The sequence below is a fragment of the Lynx canadensis genome, chromosome B3 (assembly GCF_007474595.2).
Source record: "Lynx canadensis isolate LIC74 chromosome B3, mLynCan4.pri.v2, whole genome shotgun sequence".
NCBI classification, from domain to species: domain Eukaryota; kingdom Metazoa; phylum Chordata; class Mammalia; order Carnivora; family Felidae; genus Lynx; species Lynx canadensis.
In genome coordinates, this window is record NC_044308.2 from 5969849 (window position 1) to 5987124 (window position 17276).

Below are 17276 nucleotides of genomic sequence, written 5' to 3' on the forward strand. Positions count from 1 at the left end.
TATACCACATCCAGGAATCAGAAGACTCATTATTAAGTCAATTCTTCCCAAATTGATCTACAGACTCAATGTACTCTTAGCTAAAATCCTAGCAGGGTTTCCTGGTGGAAATTAACAGAATAATTCTAAAGTTTACATGGAAATGCAAAGTTTCTCAAATAGTCAAAGCAATTCTGAAAACGAAACCAAACAAAACAAAGTTGAGAGGACTAAAACTACTTGATTTCAGTACTCAAGACAATGTGATATTAACAACTTCTGGACTAGATTCTTTGCAGAAATAAACCTGCACAATGGTGGTGAACTGATTTGGACAAAGTGCTACAGTAATTTAATGAGAAAAAGACTTTTAATAAACAGGGTTGGAACAACTGGTTATCTATATGGCAAAAATAAACCTTGACTTTACCTCTTAATACTATTTTGAATTTCTGCTTCATCTTTTACATTTCTAATATGGTTTATGTCTTTTTTAAAAAAAATTACTCAATTTTACAATAGATAATTCCATTTTACTTGACTTCTCAAAAAATCACTTTATGTTTGTTGATTTCTATTGTCTGTGATTATTGTTCTTATCTTTATTACTACCTTCTTTATTTTGGGGATTTACTCTGTTATTTACTGTATTGGACCCTTAGCTAATTGGCTTTTAACGTTTATTTTTATTTTTTTATTTTTTGTTTTATTAAAACAAATTTTTTTTTAAGTTTATTCATTCATCCATTCTGAGACAGAGAGAGTGAGTGGGAAAGGGGCAGAGAGAAAGAATCTCAAGCAGGCTCTGCACCATCAATGGGAAGCCTGATGTGGGGCTTGATCGAAATCACGAACTGAGCTGAGCTGAAACCAAGAGTTGGCCGCTTAACTGACTGAGCCACCTACACTCCCCTTATTATTTTTAAATGTTTATTTATTTTGAGAGAGCGTGCGTGAGCAGGGGAGGGGCAGAGAGAGACGGAGAGAAAGAATCTCAAGCAGGCTCTTAGGTGTGAGCAGAGCCCAATGTGGGGCTCGATCTCACAAACCAGGAGATCATGACCTGAGCCAAAACCAAGTCAGACCCTTAACTGAGCCACCCAGGTGCCCCTAACTTTTCTTCTTTAAAAGACAGTTTAAGCTCTTAAATCTTCCTGTATGCATAAACTTAGCTGCATTATACAAATTTGTTATTTTTCATTTTTACTGAGATTTAATACTAAATATTTTCTTCCATAATGAGAACATTTTGTTTTTGTAATTAATTTTTCCCAAGTTTTTTAATTGTGGTAAAATATACTAAGTACACTGTTCAGTAGTATTAAGTAGATTCATAATGTTGTGCAACCATTACCTCCATCCATCTCCTGAGCTCTTTTCATCTTATAAGACTGAACTCTATCCCCATTAAACAATGCTCTCCATGTGTAGTTTTTAGTATTACTGGACTACACTAAGAAAATGCAGTATGCTAAAAAACCAAACAAACCCATAAGCAGATAAGTGAGGGCCGATTTCATCAATCAATATCCAGAGAAATAAAGTTTTACCAAAATGACTCCATCAGACTTGAACTAGCGCCAGTCAGGTTAGAACAGGGGAACCACTTCTCCATGACGGCCGCGCTCCAAGGACCGGTGCGGCCAAGCTCCTGCTGGGCCCACTCTGGAACAGGAGGAGCTACAGGGACAGGAGCAGAGATGGGAGAGGAAGGAGAGAAAAAGACGCATTAGGACCAAAGCAGAGAACCCAAACACCTGCTCCTCCCTTGGACTGGCCGCATTCTTACGAAGGATGCACAGCCGCATCACTAACAACACTCCTCCATCCACACCACCAACCCCAATGGGTCTATGCTGTCAATGAAAAATGCCACTCCCGACAGTGTACAAAACGCAGGCTTGCTCGCGGTCCCTCAAATGTAACAGACACACACCTTTCTCAGAGTCTCGGCGTCTGCTGTTACCTCTTTGTATCACTTCCTTCAAGCCTTTGCTCAAATATTACTTTTTCAACAAAGCCTGTTTAAAATTTCAACCCCCCACCCCTTAACTCTCCCTATTCCCTTTTTCCTGCTTTATGACTATGGCACTTATCTCTTCTAAATATACTATGCAATTTCCTTATTCACTGTCTGGTCTCCCCAGACTAGATGGTACACTCTGTAAGAACACAGACTTTTGTCTAGTTTGTTCTCTGATATATTCCCATTACTTAGAACAGTGCCTGCCATAGCAGGCACTCAATAAATCTGTTGAATGAATGGGATAAATATCAAATTGATTATATTTATATCTACCTGGCATAAATAGGGTTTGTACTGTTATTAGTAACAATGCACCAGATTGGAGGTGGACAGGAGCACAATACTTTCACTTTCAATAAGTATATTAAAATACAGGTTTCATCTCATACCTCTGATTTCACACCAGTTTCATAGAGCCTTTGGCCTCCTCAGAGGTGCTTCAGGATTTCTACAAATAATGATGATTTAAACTGCCTAAAGTATCGTAGCTTGCTTTTATCTGTTTTATAATAGATATTGGGGTTCTACGAAGAGCATAGTGAAAAAAATTCTGATGGTAGAAGAAACTATAAACCACTGCCCTAGAGTATGTTAGTTATCGGTTCAGAAGCTTACCACAGGTGGCAGGATCCTCAAGTGAACTGTGAATCTGACTCAGTACAATATCCATAACATCAGAAAAAAGGGACGCTGTATCCTGGGGGCTCTCTGCCACAACTGTTTGGAGAAAATGTCTTTGAAATTCAGCCTCCTCGGTGCGGAACACAGTGAGAATTGTAGCATTGGTAGAGAGGGGGGAAATAACTCCAGTGATGGGGGGCCAGCCTTCACCAGGGTCCACGCTGGCAACCTACATCAGAAGGTCTAATTAATTGAGAAGACTGTTGATGTACAGCTAAAGGAGAATGTAGCTTAGTAAAAGACAGAATGATAGTTTCTCCCAAAGATTATTACAAAAGACAAAACTGTGGAACAGACGGGCTGGATGGGTATTAGCGTTCAAATTGAATTTAGTGACCACATGATCCTAATCTCTCAATCTATAAACAAGAAAAACCTAAGGTTACCGGGAATATTTACTAAGCACTTATGTGATTTTAACTCACCGAATCCTCACAGCCGCTCTGAGGTAAAAAAATGATTATTACCCCCATTTTACAGAGGAGGGATTAAGGCTGAGGAATAAGTAACCTGTTTAAGGTTACCGAGTTGGTAAGAGGCAGAAGCCAAGCCTGTATGTGTATGAATTCGAAACCCATGCTCTTAACCATGAGGCAATACTACCACTTAAGGGATTTAGATACATAATTGCAGAACAGAGCAGAGGCCCAGCTGACTCCCTGAGTCGAGCTCTTTCATTCAGAACACACGTAACTCTTAGAAAGAACAACGTCGGTCCAGAGACTACAGTTTTTCTATGTTTCACAAAGGATCTAGACAGAAGCCTTCTGAGGTTACAGAGGCAAAAGACAAAGTAAGGTAAAAAATTTGCCAGTAGTTGAAAATAATCATCACCTTTCAATCAAATCTGGGTACCTATGTGTTTTTCAGAAGACATTTCTAAGTTTGTGGAACTATTAAACACTATTACATCCAATTTTACAGTGAAGGGCTTCATAGCAATGACATTTAGGATATAAAAATACATAAGTTTAGAAATATATACTAGAACACTCAAAAAAATAACAAGAAACCACACATGATTTCACCGCCCTAATACTTCCATTTGACCCGCTGCCTTTTCTTCCCATGTGAATATAATTTAACTTAATGGGAATCAAGGTACATGCAATTTTATAAACTGTTTCTTCACCAACAAGCACCGTCATGATGCTACCGTGAAATAGTATGATTCACAAAAACATCACCTGTGTCACTAAAGTATGTTATGTGGATCCAGCCTTGGCTCCTCTCAGACCCCTTATTGAACCGTACAAGTGCGTCATCAGACCGGAATAACTCAGCGTGTACACGGTACCTACCAGGTGTAAGTCTTCAGCAGTCAGCCTGCTTACCAGCTGCTGAAATAACAGTCTTTGAGTTGATCTGCTCTCCTCTGGACTTTGTAGCAACCAGCTATCGGTGCCCAAAATGCTACTCGCTGGGAGAGACCACCGGGCTGCTGTGCCTTTTAGGAAAATTCTGACCGGCTTCTGAAAGTGTCTCTGATGCATGGCCAAGGGCTCTAGGGTGACTGTCCATGTTTCTTGAATCTCTTTGTCTATTAGAAATAAGGAATATTAAAATTCTAATGTGAGAGGTACTAAAAATAGAATAGTAAGAAGAAAAAAATCAGATTGTCAGTCGAGGTGCTAGTAACTGTCACTTCACACTTCAACCGTCATTCCACTGCCAACAGGCTATCAGAGCAAGTTCATTTCGCTCTCTGGGAAGAGCGATAGATGAAAAGAATTACACGGGTGCAACTAAATGTCAGAACTTCTCAATAATTACGCCTTCGACGTAAGTATTCAAGTAATACTCATTACTTGCAAAAAAGACAACACTGCCTCTTAAGTCCAGGGTATCAGATCTTATTAAAATGTTAAAGTCTAAATGGGGCGCCTGGGTGGCGCAGTCGGTTAAGCGTCCGACTTCAGCCAGGTCACGATCTCGCGGTCCGTGAGTTCGAGCCCCGCGTCAGGCTCTGGGCTGATGGCTCAGAGCCTGGAGCCTGTTTCCGATTCTGTGTTTCCCTCTCTCTCTGCCCCTCCCCTGTTCATGCTCTGTTTCTCTCTGTCCCAAAAATAAATAAACGTTGAAAAAAAAATTAAAAAAAAAAAAAATGTTAAAGTCTAAAAACTAGGTATGACAGAACTGGTTAAACAAAACTACTCTTGAAGTTTCCTTAAACTGCACATAATGCATCACATAGTTTTAGGTTTACATCTCTAGGTAGGATTACTCCTGTGTGGAGACAGGATTCACAAAGGAGATTCACCATACGACAGACCACACGGCAAAGCCAATTTACGAAGAGTTCACCATGCTGGCTCTTCCTGGTAACAAGCACCATTCTCAGCGCCTCTTAACTAATTTATTTCTTCTCTTAATCAGTCATCGCTTCTCTATGGTCTTCAATTGTTCAATCTCTTCTATGAGGTGGGAAATCTTACCACCCCCTCTGCTTGAGCACCTGAACAATATTATCCTTCTTTACAACAGCTGGGAAACTTTTTTTTTTAATTTTTTTAATGTTTATTTTTGAGAGGGAGGGGGGAGAGAGAGGGAAAGAGAGTGAGCGCTCGAGCATGAGTGGGGAAAGGGCAGAGAGAGAGAGAGACACAGAGAGAGAGAGAGAGAGACAGAGAGAGAGACAGAGAGAGAGAGAGAGACAGAGAGAGAGACAGAGAGACAGAGACAGACAGAGAGACAGAGACAGAGAGAGACAGAGAGAGAGAGACAGAGAGAGACAGAGAGAGACAGAGAGAGACAGAGAGAGAGAGAGAGACAGAGAGAGACAGAGAGAGAGAGAGAGAGACAAAGAATCTAAAGCAGGCTCCAGGCTCTGTGCTGACAGATGAGGGGTTTGAACTCACAAACTGCAAGATCATGACCTGAGCGGAAGTCGGATGCTTAACTGACTGAGACACCCAGGCACCCCAGCTGGGAAACTCTTTAAACAATCACTCACTAGTTCTTTTCAAAGGTGGGCTGGCAGTTATACTGTGCCCACGTCCAACCCTTTCCTGTGGTACCTCTGATTCTACATAGGTATCTTTTTTTTTGTTGTTGTTTTTTTAGTTTATTTATCTTGAAAGAAAGGGAAAGAGAGTGGGGGAAGGGGGAGAGGGAGAGGGGAGAGAAGGAGAAAGAATCCCAAGCAAGCTCAGCACTGCCAGCACAGAGGCTGATGTGGGGCTCGAACCCATGAACTGTGAGATCATGACCTGAGCCAAAACCAAGAGTCAGATGCTTAACCCACTGAGCCAGCCACCCAGGTGCCCCTTTACATGGGTATCTTTTAATTACAAGCACTGAGCGCCTAGCCTGCTGGAAACTCTAAACAAGCGAAAAGCATGGATCTGCCTTGAGGAAATGAATGTACCTGAGACCATAAAAGCCCCCAAAATAGTATTTGCTTACCTTCAACAGGGAGAAATAAGATTCCTTCCATCCGTGGAAACGAGGCTTCATACGCAGGAGAATTATAGAGCAAACAGTTTAAAGTGGCATCAGATGGCAGAGTCGAAATCCATGGAGTGAGGGGAGATTCACTTGACAGCTTTTTTTCACTACCAAGTAGTATTTTCCCAGCTTTAGTACAATCCTGGCGGAAAGTTTCGGATGGTAAGATAGTGCCTCCTACAAGGTGGAGCAGTTGACACAATGTCCAGTACCCACGGTGATCTGGGGACTCCCACAACTGAAATAAAAATTATAAAGAACCTCAGGTAGTTATAAATGAGGCACCCATAAAGAAAACTTAGGGGACTAAAAGGCAACCGATGGAAGGGGAAAAGATATTTGCAAATGACATATCGGATAAAGGGCTACTATCCAACATCTATAAAGAACTCACCAAACTCCACACCCAAAACACAAATAATCCAGTGAAGAAATGGGCAGAAGACATCCATAGACACATTTCTAAAGAAGACATCCAGATGGCCAACAGGCACATGAAAAGATGCTCAACGTCACTCCTCATCAGGCAAATACAAATCAAAACTACACTGAGATACCACCTCACAGAGTGAGGTCAAAGTGGCCAAAATGAACAAATCAGGAGACTATAGATGCTGGAGCGGATGTGGAGAAACAGGAACCCTCTTGCACTGTTGGTGGGAATGCAAACTGGGGCACCCGCTCTGAAAAACAGTGTGGAGGTTCCTCCAAAAATTAAAAATAGATCTACCCTATGACCCAGCAATAGCACTGCTAGGAATTTCCCCAAGGGATACAGGAGTGCTGATGCATAGGGACACTTGTACCCCAATGTTTATAGCAGCACTTTCAACAATAGCCAAATTATGGAAAGAGCCTAAATGTCCATCAACTTTATTTATTATCCAACGAATGGATAAAGAAGATGTGGTTTATATATACAATTGAAAACTACTTGGCAACACAAAAGAATGAAATCTGACCATTTGTAGCAACATGGATGGAACTGGAGAGGGTTAAGTGAAATGAGTCAGGCAGAGAAAGACAGATACCTTATGTTTTCACTCATATGTGGATCCTTAGAAACTCAACAGAAGATCAGTGGGGAGGAGAAGGGGGGTGGAAAAAAGTTACAGAGAGGGAAGGAGGCAAGCCATAAGAGACTCTTAAATACTGAGAATAAACTGAGGGTTGATGGGGGGTAGGGGGGAGGGGAAAGTGGGTGATGGGCACTGAGGAGGGCACCTGTTGGGATGAGCACTGGGTGTTTCAATTTGGGTGGAAACCAATTTGACAATAAATTTCATATTAAAAAAAAGAAAGCAAGCTTAGGGAGATCAAGAGAAAGTCAAGCTGGCATCTACATTAAAGGATCAAATTCCACAATCATTGTATTTATTAAGCCAAACACAAATAATGGCCAGTATCCTGTTACTGTACAGCCTAAGAATATAACTACTACATACTATGCCTTCTAGAAAGTGCCCATGTAGTGAAAACAACACTTGAGTTCTATTTTCTGGCAAGGAACAGAAGTGATAAAAATCACTGGAGAGGAATCATGAAATGTCAAGAGTCAAAAGAAACATACAGTACATTAATAAAAATAATTCTGTCCTACACAACAGAACACAACAATGGCTAGGTACCAAGGGAGCTAGGCAGGAGCCCCTCTCCTAGAGGGGGATCACTGCTGACTCACCCACTCCACATGACTGTGTGGGGACCAAGCAGGTCTCAGTTCTGTCCTCACTGCTCTCACCAAAGTCCTCATCATCTCTTGCCTGAACTCTTACTGTACAGCCTCTAAAGTCTGTGTCCCGCCTCGAATCTGTTCTCCATGTTTCTCTAAGAAGTATTCTTCCAAATCATATATCACATCATGCTATTTCTCTAAAACACTTTCAAGGGCTTCCCACTGCCTCCACGATAACGTAACTCTTGGATAGCCCAGGCCTAAATAAACTTTCCAAACACATTATCTTTCCCTCACCCATCGCTGCTTTCCAGACACACTGAACCACTAATGTTTCCTGAACGTGCCCTGTTTTATCATCCATGCTTTTGTTCGCTGTTTCCTGTGTCTTCCCCTTCCCTCTTCACTAAGTTTGGTAATCTCGCTCAAATACTGCTTTCTCTGTAAAAAGCCGCTCTTCGTTTCCTCACACACAGCCAATGTTCCATTCGACCTTCTTTTAACAAACTTTTTTTTTTTTAAGGCATTAAACTCTTGTTTTATTACAACAATTTGGTCGAACTCCAATACCCATTTGAGCAAACATCCTGAACTGACCTACTTAATCAGTGGGAATTCTATCAGGGAGCATTGAGGTGACCCCCTCTGAGTCTCAACACCCAAGCATGGATTTCAAACTTTCATTGAGCAAACTTTATACGCCATAGATTAGTGAGACACAGTGCCTGTCTTCTAGAATTTTAAAGTTGGGGGTGGAATAAAACAGTAATAAAATGAAATATTTAATGCAGCATCACAATATAACATGAGAATATTCAAGTAGTATGGGAACAGAAGAGTGCCTACCCCAAAATATGATTATTGTGCTGGTTTGCCTACTCCACAGGACAGTTAATAACTGTAGACAATAAATTGCTATGGAAATGTGAGGTCTTCCAGGATATCTCCAAACTTTCCATATATTCAAGTTCAAAGAGGGGCATAAGAGTGCCCAAGGTCACAGCAAGGGAAGGACAGACTAGTCCAAGAACCCAGAACTATCTTGGATAGTGCTTTTAATAGAAGGGTTATGACCCTTTGATGGACTCGGATGGATCCTTTGATGGATCAATTTCCTGGCTTATGATCAGCGTTTAAAAAAAAAAAAACAAACCAGGATAGGAAATATCAGAGAACAGAAAATATCACATGTAACGAAGATAAACAATATATCGTAAGACTTTTCAGTTATGCATGCCAGTTTGGAAATTAATCAATATCTGCCGTTACCATCCATGTGTCCATGCCTGTGTTCACTGCTATAGGGGAGAATGGTAAGCTAGTTCATACACCACAGATCCTGATTGGGGTTTTCCACCAAAGGGAAACAAAAAATTTGTTGAAATTGTTAGAGATTCTGGCTAGAGGATGGCCAGGAAAAAAAAAATCTGCTAATCAATTGAAAAGTAAAGCTTTAATAAGAATTGAAAAAAAATCAACTTTTGATGAGAAGTAATATATGCACATGATTTGAAAAAACCACCATGAGGAATGCAAACTGGTGCAGCCACTCTGTAAAACAGTGTGGAGGTTCCTCAAAAAATTTAAAATAGGGCTACCCTAGGACCCAGCAGTTGCACTACTAGGTATTTACCCAAAGGATACAAAACGCTGATTCGAAGGGGCACATGCACCCCAATGTTTACAGCACCACTATCGACAAGAGACAAAGTACGGAAAGAGCCCAGATGTCCAACGATGGATGAATGGATAAAGATGTGGTATATATACACAACGGAATATTACTCGGTGATGAAAAAGAATGAAATCTTGCCATTTGCAACAACATGGATGGAACTAGAGGGTATTATGCTAAGCAAAATTAGAGAAAGACAAATATATGACTTCACTCATATGAGGACTTTAAGATACAAAACAGATGAACATACGGGAAGAAAACATAATACAAGAACAGGGAGGGAGACAAACCATAAGAGATGCTTAAATACAGGGAACAAATTGAGGGTTGTTGGCGGGGTGCTGGGTGGGGGGATGGGCTAAATGAGTGATGGGCATTAAGGAGGGCACTTGTTGGGATGAGCACTGGCTGTTATATGGAAGTGACGAATCGTTAAATTCTACTCCTGAAACCATTATTACACTTTATGTGAGCTAACTTGGATGTAAATAAATTTTTTTTGAAGTTATTTCAAAATAAAAAACACAATCAATATAAAGAGTATGGTTATATTTTTCATTTTTTTTTAATTTTTTTAACGTTTATTTATTTTTGAGATAGGGAGAGACAGAGCATGAACGGGAGAGGGTCAGAGAGAAAGGGAGACACAGAATCTGAAACAGGCTCCAGGCTCTGAGCTGTCAGCACAGAGCCCTACGCGGGGCTCGAACTCACAGACCGCGAGATCATGACCTGAGCCGAAGTCAGACGCTTAACCGACTGAGCCACCCAGGCGCCCCTATATTTTTCATTTTTATGCATATTACAGAATAACTGACAGACAAGCCTTAGTGATAGTTTCGAATCTGGAGATTTATAAATGTCCACAAGACTATAAACTCCAGGAAAGCATCGGTCTGGTTCACTTAATGGTACACTCAGCACACCTAGCAGACAGGTAATAAGTAGGTGTTGAATAAATCGGAGAGAAAGCCGAAAGTGTTCCAGGAGTCTCCTATGTTCCCTTTATTCTGCCAGAGTTCTGTGCTTGGATCCCTCCTCCCCCAGTCTGTGAATCCAGGTTCTGTTTCTCCCGTTGCATTTCCCAGATGGGGAGCTCCACCAGACAGGGCCTGGATTTTCTCTCCTTCCCTTTTCTCTGCCCTTGTAGCCAGAGCTCTCCAAGGACAGGACCCAAAGCTCCCTTTTGTCTCCAAGGTGTGGCCAGGCAGAGGCTTTTTGAATAGTAAAGGATCAATCTTCACCAGAAAAAAAAATTCCAGAAAAGCCTGTTTGATGGGACATTTTCTTAGGGGAAACACACAGCTAATGTGAGAAGGGAAGCCTCAGAGAAGACCCATCCCCTCAGAAGGTAGAGTGTCAGAACTGGAAGGGGTCTCCAAAAAGGTACCATCAATCTCCTTATCGTAAAGCTATTCCAAAAAGAGAAAAAGGAGAGAAGGATCTCCAAGCCCCATCTGTTAAGATTTCTAGCCAGTATTTGATATAATTTCAGAACCAAGTCTTTGTTGTGATCTGGTGTCAATCATCCCAAATCAAACACTTATGTGTTGAGTATGGGTCCAACACTTCATTTGCTGCCTTCAGAAATTTTAAGTTCTAGGATTCCTTTTTCTCCATGAAATGTTTACAATCCCCCTTAAACACTCTGTCCCTTCCTTTTGACAAGCCACTGCTGCCTTATTTTGCATTTCCCACGACTTTTTTGGGCTTTGTATGCGAAAGCACGTTGGAAATTTTAACATTACATATCATTATTTAAGCATCTGCTCATTTTCCATTTGTAATCTTGCAATTTAACCCACCCCTCGTTCAGTGGCAGGAGTTTTCAATAAGCAGAATCACATCTTTCACCTGGTTAACCCACTTCCCATCAATTAGAAGAAAATCGGCACTTTTACTGCTTAGGCCCCATGGATGGGCACTTGCTGAAACAAACTAAGCTCGTTTCTAGTTCAAACCTTTATACTTGTTCTTTGCCTGGAATGTTCTTTCCCAGCCTTCACATTCCTCCTCCTTCACCTTCTCTGCTTATAAAGGCCTCCCCTGACCATCACCCTATATACAACAGTCCCCCCACCCTTTTACCTCCTCCTGCTCACCTGTTTGATCTGTTAATCTTATCTGTTTTATGAATCTTCCTCACCAGAGGGTAAACCACTTCAGCTGACCACCGCACCCCCAGCAGCTACAACGTGCAGTAGGCGCTCAGTGCAATGGCTTGACTATTACAACAAGCAGAGAGCAGAAAAATGAAGGTAAAAATATATACTTATCAGGGGTGTTTAACTGAAGCTGGGGCCCCAAATGAGCCACTTAGAACCGGAAGTACCTAAATGTACTCCTTTAGTCAACAGATACTTAACTGAGCTCGCACAAGTTCAAGGTGCATCTGCAGGGGACACAAAGGGGTGTGCGGACCTGCCTTTGAGACGTTTTTAGACCAGATGAAAGGGAGAGACTTGCAGGAGCGGAACTGATCACTGGGAAAGGGTAAGTGCCACAAAAGTGGGTGGAAATTCAAAACAGAGACCGAGGTGTTGCCACTGGGCAAGGCGTTGGAAGAGAGGCTTAGACTCGCAAAGGCTTCCGGGTGGCTGATAAGACAGAACAAGCACTCGAGATTTGTTGACCCAAGAGACCATGCTTCACATGCTGGAGTATTCCCTGGGAAGGCGGACAGGGCCCAAATTGTGAAGGGCTTTAAACGCTGACCTCAACAGGGCCCAAGGACCTACCTGTTTTGTCGTGGAGACTGTCCCACTTTGTGACCACAGGACTTTCCTCCCGAACGGACCCATGCGGGTCAGGCTGGTCGCATTCTGGGTCTAGTGGCGGCTCTGCGGACGCCGCCAGGTTCCGGCTGATCCCGCAGGGCACCGTGCACCAAGTCGGACCTTACCAGTAACTCACCTTGGGCCACTCGGTGGTGTCCACCCAGTACAAGGTGATTTTTCGGGCGATCATGACCTCCTGCACTCGCTTGGGCAGCAACTTCTCCATCACCTGCTTAGGGGCTGGCGGGAGGCACTGGGCCTGCGCCTCGCACCCGGACACGAACTGCAGCAGCTCCCTCTGCGAATGCGGGCAGGGGGCCAGCAGGAAGACCGCGTTCACGAAGCCCCCGAGCGCAGTCTCGGCCTCCTTGGCCTCGCTCTCCACGTCCAGCAGTCTCCTCCCGCTGCTGCGCAGGATCGGCTTGGTGGGCGACGTGATCTCGGGCCGGTCCCACTGGTAGTCTAGCAGCGTCTCCATCAGGGCGCCGTGCGTGTGGCTGGCCCTGGGCGCCGGGCCCGGCAGGTGGGCGCCGTGGGCGCCGTCCCCGAGCACGGCGTCCAGCTCCTCCTCGAAGTCCTCCCAGGAGCGGGCCCCCAGCTCGCGGAAGTCAGACACGCGGGACGGCCGGCTCCGCGCCCCCTGGGAGTCAAAGAACTTGAAGGCCCAGCGGACCCTGGCCAGGCCGAATCGGCAGCTCAGGTAAGTGAGGAGGCGCAGGGCGGCCCGCCGGGCCGGGCTCCGGCCGGCGGCACCGCCCGCGGTGTCCAGCAGCAACATAACGTTGTGACAGCAGGCCATGCCGGCCGCGCCGCCGCCCCCGGGCTCCGGCCGGGGCCAGCGCCGCCGTCCTCTCGGGCCTCGGCTCAGGGAACCAGCGCCATTCACCACTTTCCCTCAGGAGTCCCGGTGGAAAAGCTCCCGCGCTCTCCAAGCGCTGCTGCCATTGGCGGAGTCAGCCCCCAGAGTCAGCTCCTACTGGTCGCTCGCCTTACGTAACTTACGTGAGTAACTCCCAGCCTTGGCGCTGATTGGAAGGACGACGGAGAAGCTCTCTGCCTGATTGGTGGAGGGCGTGGCTGTGAGCGGGGCACCCAGTTCCGGGAGAAACTTAACATTCATTGGCTCGGGCCTTCATTTTAAAATTTAAAGAGGTTGCGCTTCGGGGGCGTGTCCTTAAGATTCCCCTTCGGTCAGGAGGCCTGCGTTTGGGCGATTGTGCGCAGGCGTGGGTGCGGGCTGCTGGGAGATGTTTACCGAGACTGGAAATTTAGGACTGGAGGGGAATTTGAGACGGTCCGATTCAAACTGGGAGGAAGCCGCCCTAGACTTTCTATGGAATAGAATCCGATGATGAAATTTTCGTTTTGTGTGATTTAAGAAAAATTTATTAACAATTAAAAGTTCACTTTGCCCCAATAATTTCAAGGAATTTCTCTGAAGAAGGTAATTAGATCCAAATAAAAGACTTAGGTACATCATAGAGTTACTTACTTAATTTGAGAAAGATTGGAAAACAGCTCAAATGGGCATGACTAAACTACGGTACGGCCTAAACGGAAGGAACATCAGTAGCTTTCAAAAATATTTTCATATGTAACATTAGATTTTTTTAAAAAAGGACTGTGAAACAGCACATGCAGTGAGAACCCCCAATTTTCTATGCGTATATTTTTAAACTGTTATGATAAAACTGTACCGAAAGTTGTCTTTGGGTGATGAAGACATTATGGTGATTTTAAACATATATACCTATTTCACACTTTTCTGAATTTTCTATTCTGTATCCCCTTGTTACTTTTATAGTCAGGAAGAAATATACTTAGTGACTAAAAAGCATTTCCTGTTGCAAATAGAAGAAGCCAGGTTTCTAATCAGGCAACAAGGTAAAGGGAATATTCAAGGTAGAGGCTGAGGACAAAGGGGGAGTGTGTTTACGGTATGCTGTACGGAGGTCAAGGAAGGGTGGGAGATGGGACCAGTTTAAGGGACATGTTCTGCCATTTTTGAGTGGAGTGTTCTGTAAATACCAATTAGATCCCATTGGTTAGTGTGTTTTTTGAGTGCTTCTATATCTGTGCTGATTTTCTAACTATTCTCTCAGTTGTTGAGAGGAAGATGTTGAAGTCTTCAGCTACAATTGTGGATGTGTCTTATTTCTTTCAGTTCTATCATTATATTGCATCATATGTTTTGCATCTCTGTTTGATGCGTACACCCTTAAAATTGCTGTGTCTTCTTAGTGTATTGGCCCTTCTATCACTATATAATAGTCCTTTCTTGTAACTGGTGCTTTTCTTTGCTCTGAAATAAATTTATCTGCTATTAATATAGCCTGTCTTGCTTTCTTTGATTAGTGTTTGCATAGTATATCTGGCTCGGATCTTTTTCTGTTAACTTATCTATATCATTATGTTTGAAGTGAGTTTCTTTACATAACGTATAATTGAGTCAGTTTTAAAAATCTGTTCTGCCAGTGGCGCCTGGGTGGCTCAGTCGGTGGGGTGTCCGACTTCCCTTCAGGTCATGATCTCACGGTTCATGGGTTCAAGCCCCATGTGGGGTTCTGTGCTGACAGCTCGAAGCCTGGAGGCGTCAGATTCTGTGTCTCCCCCTCTCTCTCTGCCCCTCCCCCACTCACATTCTGTCTCTCTTTCTCTCAAAAATAAATAAACATTAAAAAAAATCTGTTCTGCCAATCTCTATCTTTTAATTGATGTATTTAGACTATCTATGTGTAATGTATTATTGATTATTAGGGCTTAAGTCTGCCATTTCATTTTTTGGTTTTTGTTTTTTCCTCCTCCTTCCCTCAGTGCTAATTGAAACTTTTTAAAAAATATTTTAATGTTTATTTATTTTTGAAGGAAAGAGAGACAGAGCGTGAGCAGGGGAGGGGCAGAGAGAGAGGGAGACACAGAATCCGAAAGGGGCTCCAGGCTCTGCACTGTCAGCGCAGAGCCCCACATGGGACTCAAACTCTCAAACCACAAGATCATGACCTGAGCTGAAGTTGGTCGCTTAACTGACTGAGTCACCCAGGCACCCCAAACCTTTTTTTTAAATTCAATTTTTATTTATTAATTTTGTTTGTTAGTGTATTTCTTTATATAGATTTTTATTATTATTATTTGAGAGTGCACGGGTGGGGGAAGAGGGGCAGAGGGAAATAGAGAATCTTAAGCAGGCTCCCCACTCACCACAGGGCCCAACGCGGCCACGATCCTATGACCCTGGGATCATGACCTGAGCCGAAATCAAGAGTAAGATGCTCCACCAACTGAGCCACCCAGTTGCCCCAGTATAGATTTTTTTAGGGTTTTGTCTGAGTATTACAATATGTGTGTATAACTTAACCACAGTCTGATGAAGTATAATGTAGTATAGAAATATTACCTCCTTTTAAGTCCCCTTACCCTTCCTCACTTAAAATTGTGTATTTCCTTTATAAATATTAATACCTACATTGGTTATAATTTTTGCCTTAACCATCAAACTTCTAAAACCTGAGAAGGAAATTGTATTGTCTTTACTCATACTTTTACTCTTTCCATTGTTACTTCTTTTTTCCTGATGTTCTAAGATTCCTTCTTTTATCATTTTTTTCCTGTGTTTTACAGCTTCCACTAGCCATTCTTTTAGAGTAAGTCTGCTTGCAGAAAATTCCTCAATTTTCTGAGAATGTTTTTATTTCTGAAGGACTGTCACTGGATATAGAATTCTGGGTTGACAGATCTTTTTTTTTTTTTTTCCACCCCCATCACTTAGAAAATGTAGCCCCCTTCCCCCTGGCCTCTGTGGCCTCTGCTGACACTGCAGGTGGGGGAACTGTGTCACCACAGGGGTTGTGCCAGTCCTGTTTCTCCACTGTGCCTCCTCCGACATCACCCCAGCAGGGGCAGAGGGGGCATTTTGTTCCCAGCGGATAGATGTGGGAGTCCAGGTTCCCTAAGGGACCTCCACTTTGGTCCTCATTACCATTGGGTGGGGATAAAAGTGCCAGCTCCCCACTTGGCCTCTGATGCCACCCTGGCAGGGGAAGGGGCTGCCTCGTGATGCCCAGCGTGGGCACAAGTGTGGGATCCCACTCAACCTTTGCTGATGGGGCTGAGACACTGTTTGCTTGTTTGTTTGTTGGTTTGATTTGGTTTAGCTTGGTGTTTTTTGGAGTTTTACCTGACGGGAGTGATTATTGTCTAGAAGTTTTCTGTCTTGCTTGTCTACCCCTTTCCTGGTCTTTTCACTGGAGAGAGCAGACTTTCCTCGGGGATTTTTTTAGTCTGCATCCATGGATGTATAAGGTCGCCAGCTTCTCCAGTATCCAGTCAGATATAAAAGGACAAAAGAAAACCCTGGGAACTCACTGCCATGTCATTCTTTGGGTCTCAAGGCCCCTAGCAAAGTTTGCCTCTTCTCTCAACCTCAAAGAGGTCTTCTCATGTCTGTGTATATAGAATGTCCATAAGTTTTCAGCTTTATTTAGTGGGAATAATAGGAATATGTGTACCCTATTTTGTCTGGAGCTAGAAGTCAGGTGTTGTTGTTTTTGTTTCTTTTTTTTTTTTTTAATGTTTATTTTTGAGAGAGCTAGAGCACGAGCAGGGGAGGGGCAGAGAGAGAGAGAGAGACCCAGAATCTGAAGCAGGCTCCAGGCTCCGAGCTGTCAGCACAGAGCCCGATGCCGGTCTTGAACTCACGAACTGTGACATCTTGACCTGAGCTGAAGCTGGATGTTTAACCTACTGAGCCACCCAGGTGCCTGGGGAGTTGTTTTTATAACTTCTCACGTTACACTGTATTCGAGCTATCTCCCTTTCACTTTCTAAGCTGTGAGTTCTTAAAGTTCTTAAAGGGCAAGAACTATGTTTTATTTGTCTTTGTATCCCTCTTGCCTAGCAGAGTAGCAATAAATTATTATCATAATTGAAATGCAGTATGTTACCAAGCGTTTCCCAGGTTAGGAATTTGGGCATATACACACATTACCACCAGAGGGCAGCAGCAGCAACCCTTCA

General features: G+C 43.3%; 1 protein-coding gene across 6 annotated transcripts in view; it reads right to left on the reverse strand.

The window, feature by feature from the left end:
* The window catches only part of TICRR (TOPBP1 interacting checkpoint and replication regulator), a 48324-nt gene extending 35247 nt beyond the window's left edge, over positions 1-13077 (reverse strand). Inside the window, exons 1-5 of one of the 6 annotated variants that reach the window (XM_030317377.1) lie at positions 12400-13077; positions 6092-6371; positions 3988-4226; positions 2621-2855; positions 1530-1659 (exon numbers count right to left, since the gene is read on the reverse strand). In XM_030317377.1, the coding sequence (XP_030173237.1) occupies positions 1530-1659; positions 2621-2855; positions 3988-4226; positions 6092-6371; positions 12400-13062 (1547 nt within the window). In that variant the 5' untranslated portion in view covers positions 13063-13077. Of the gene's footprint in view, positions 1-1529; positions 1660-2620; positions 2856-3987; positions 4227-4946; positions 5238-6091; positions 6372-7814; positions 8056-12399 lie in introns of those variants that run through there. The other 5 variants (XM_030317378.2, XM_030317382.1, XM_030317381.1 and 2 more) reach the window with 5 other exon arrangements.
* Positions 13078-17276: the final 4199 nt, after the last annotated feature.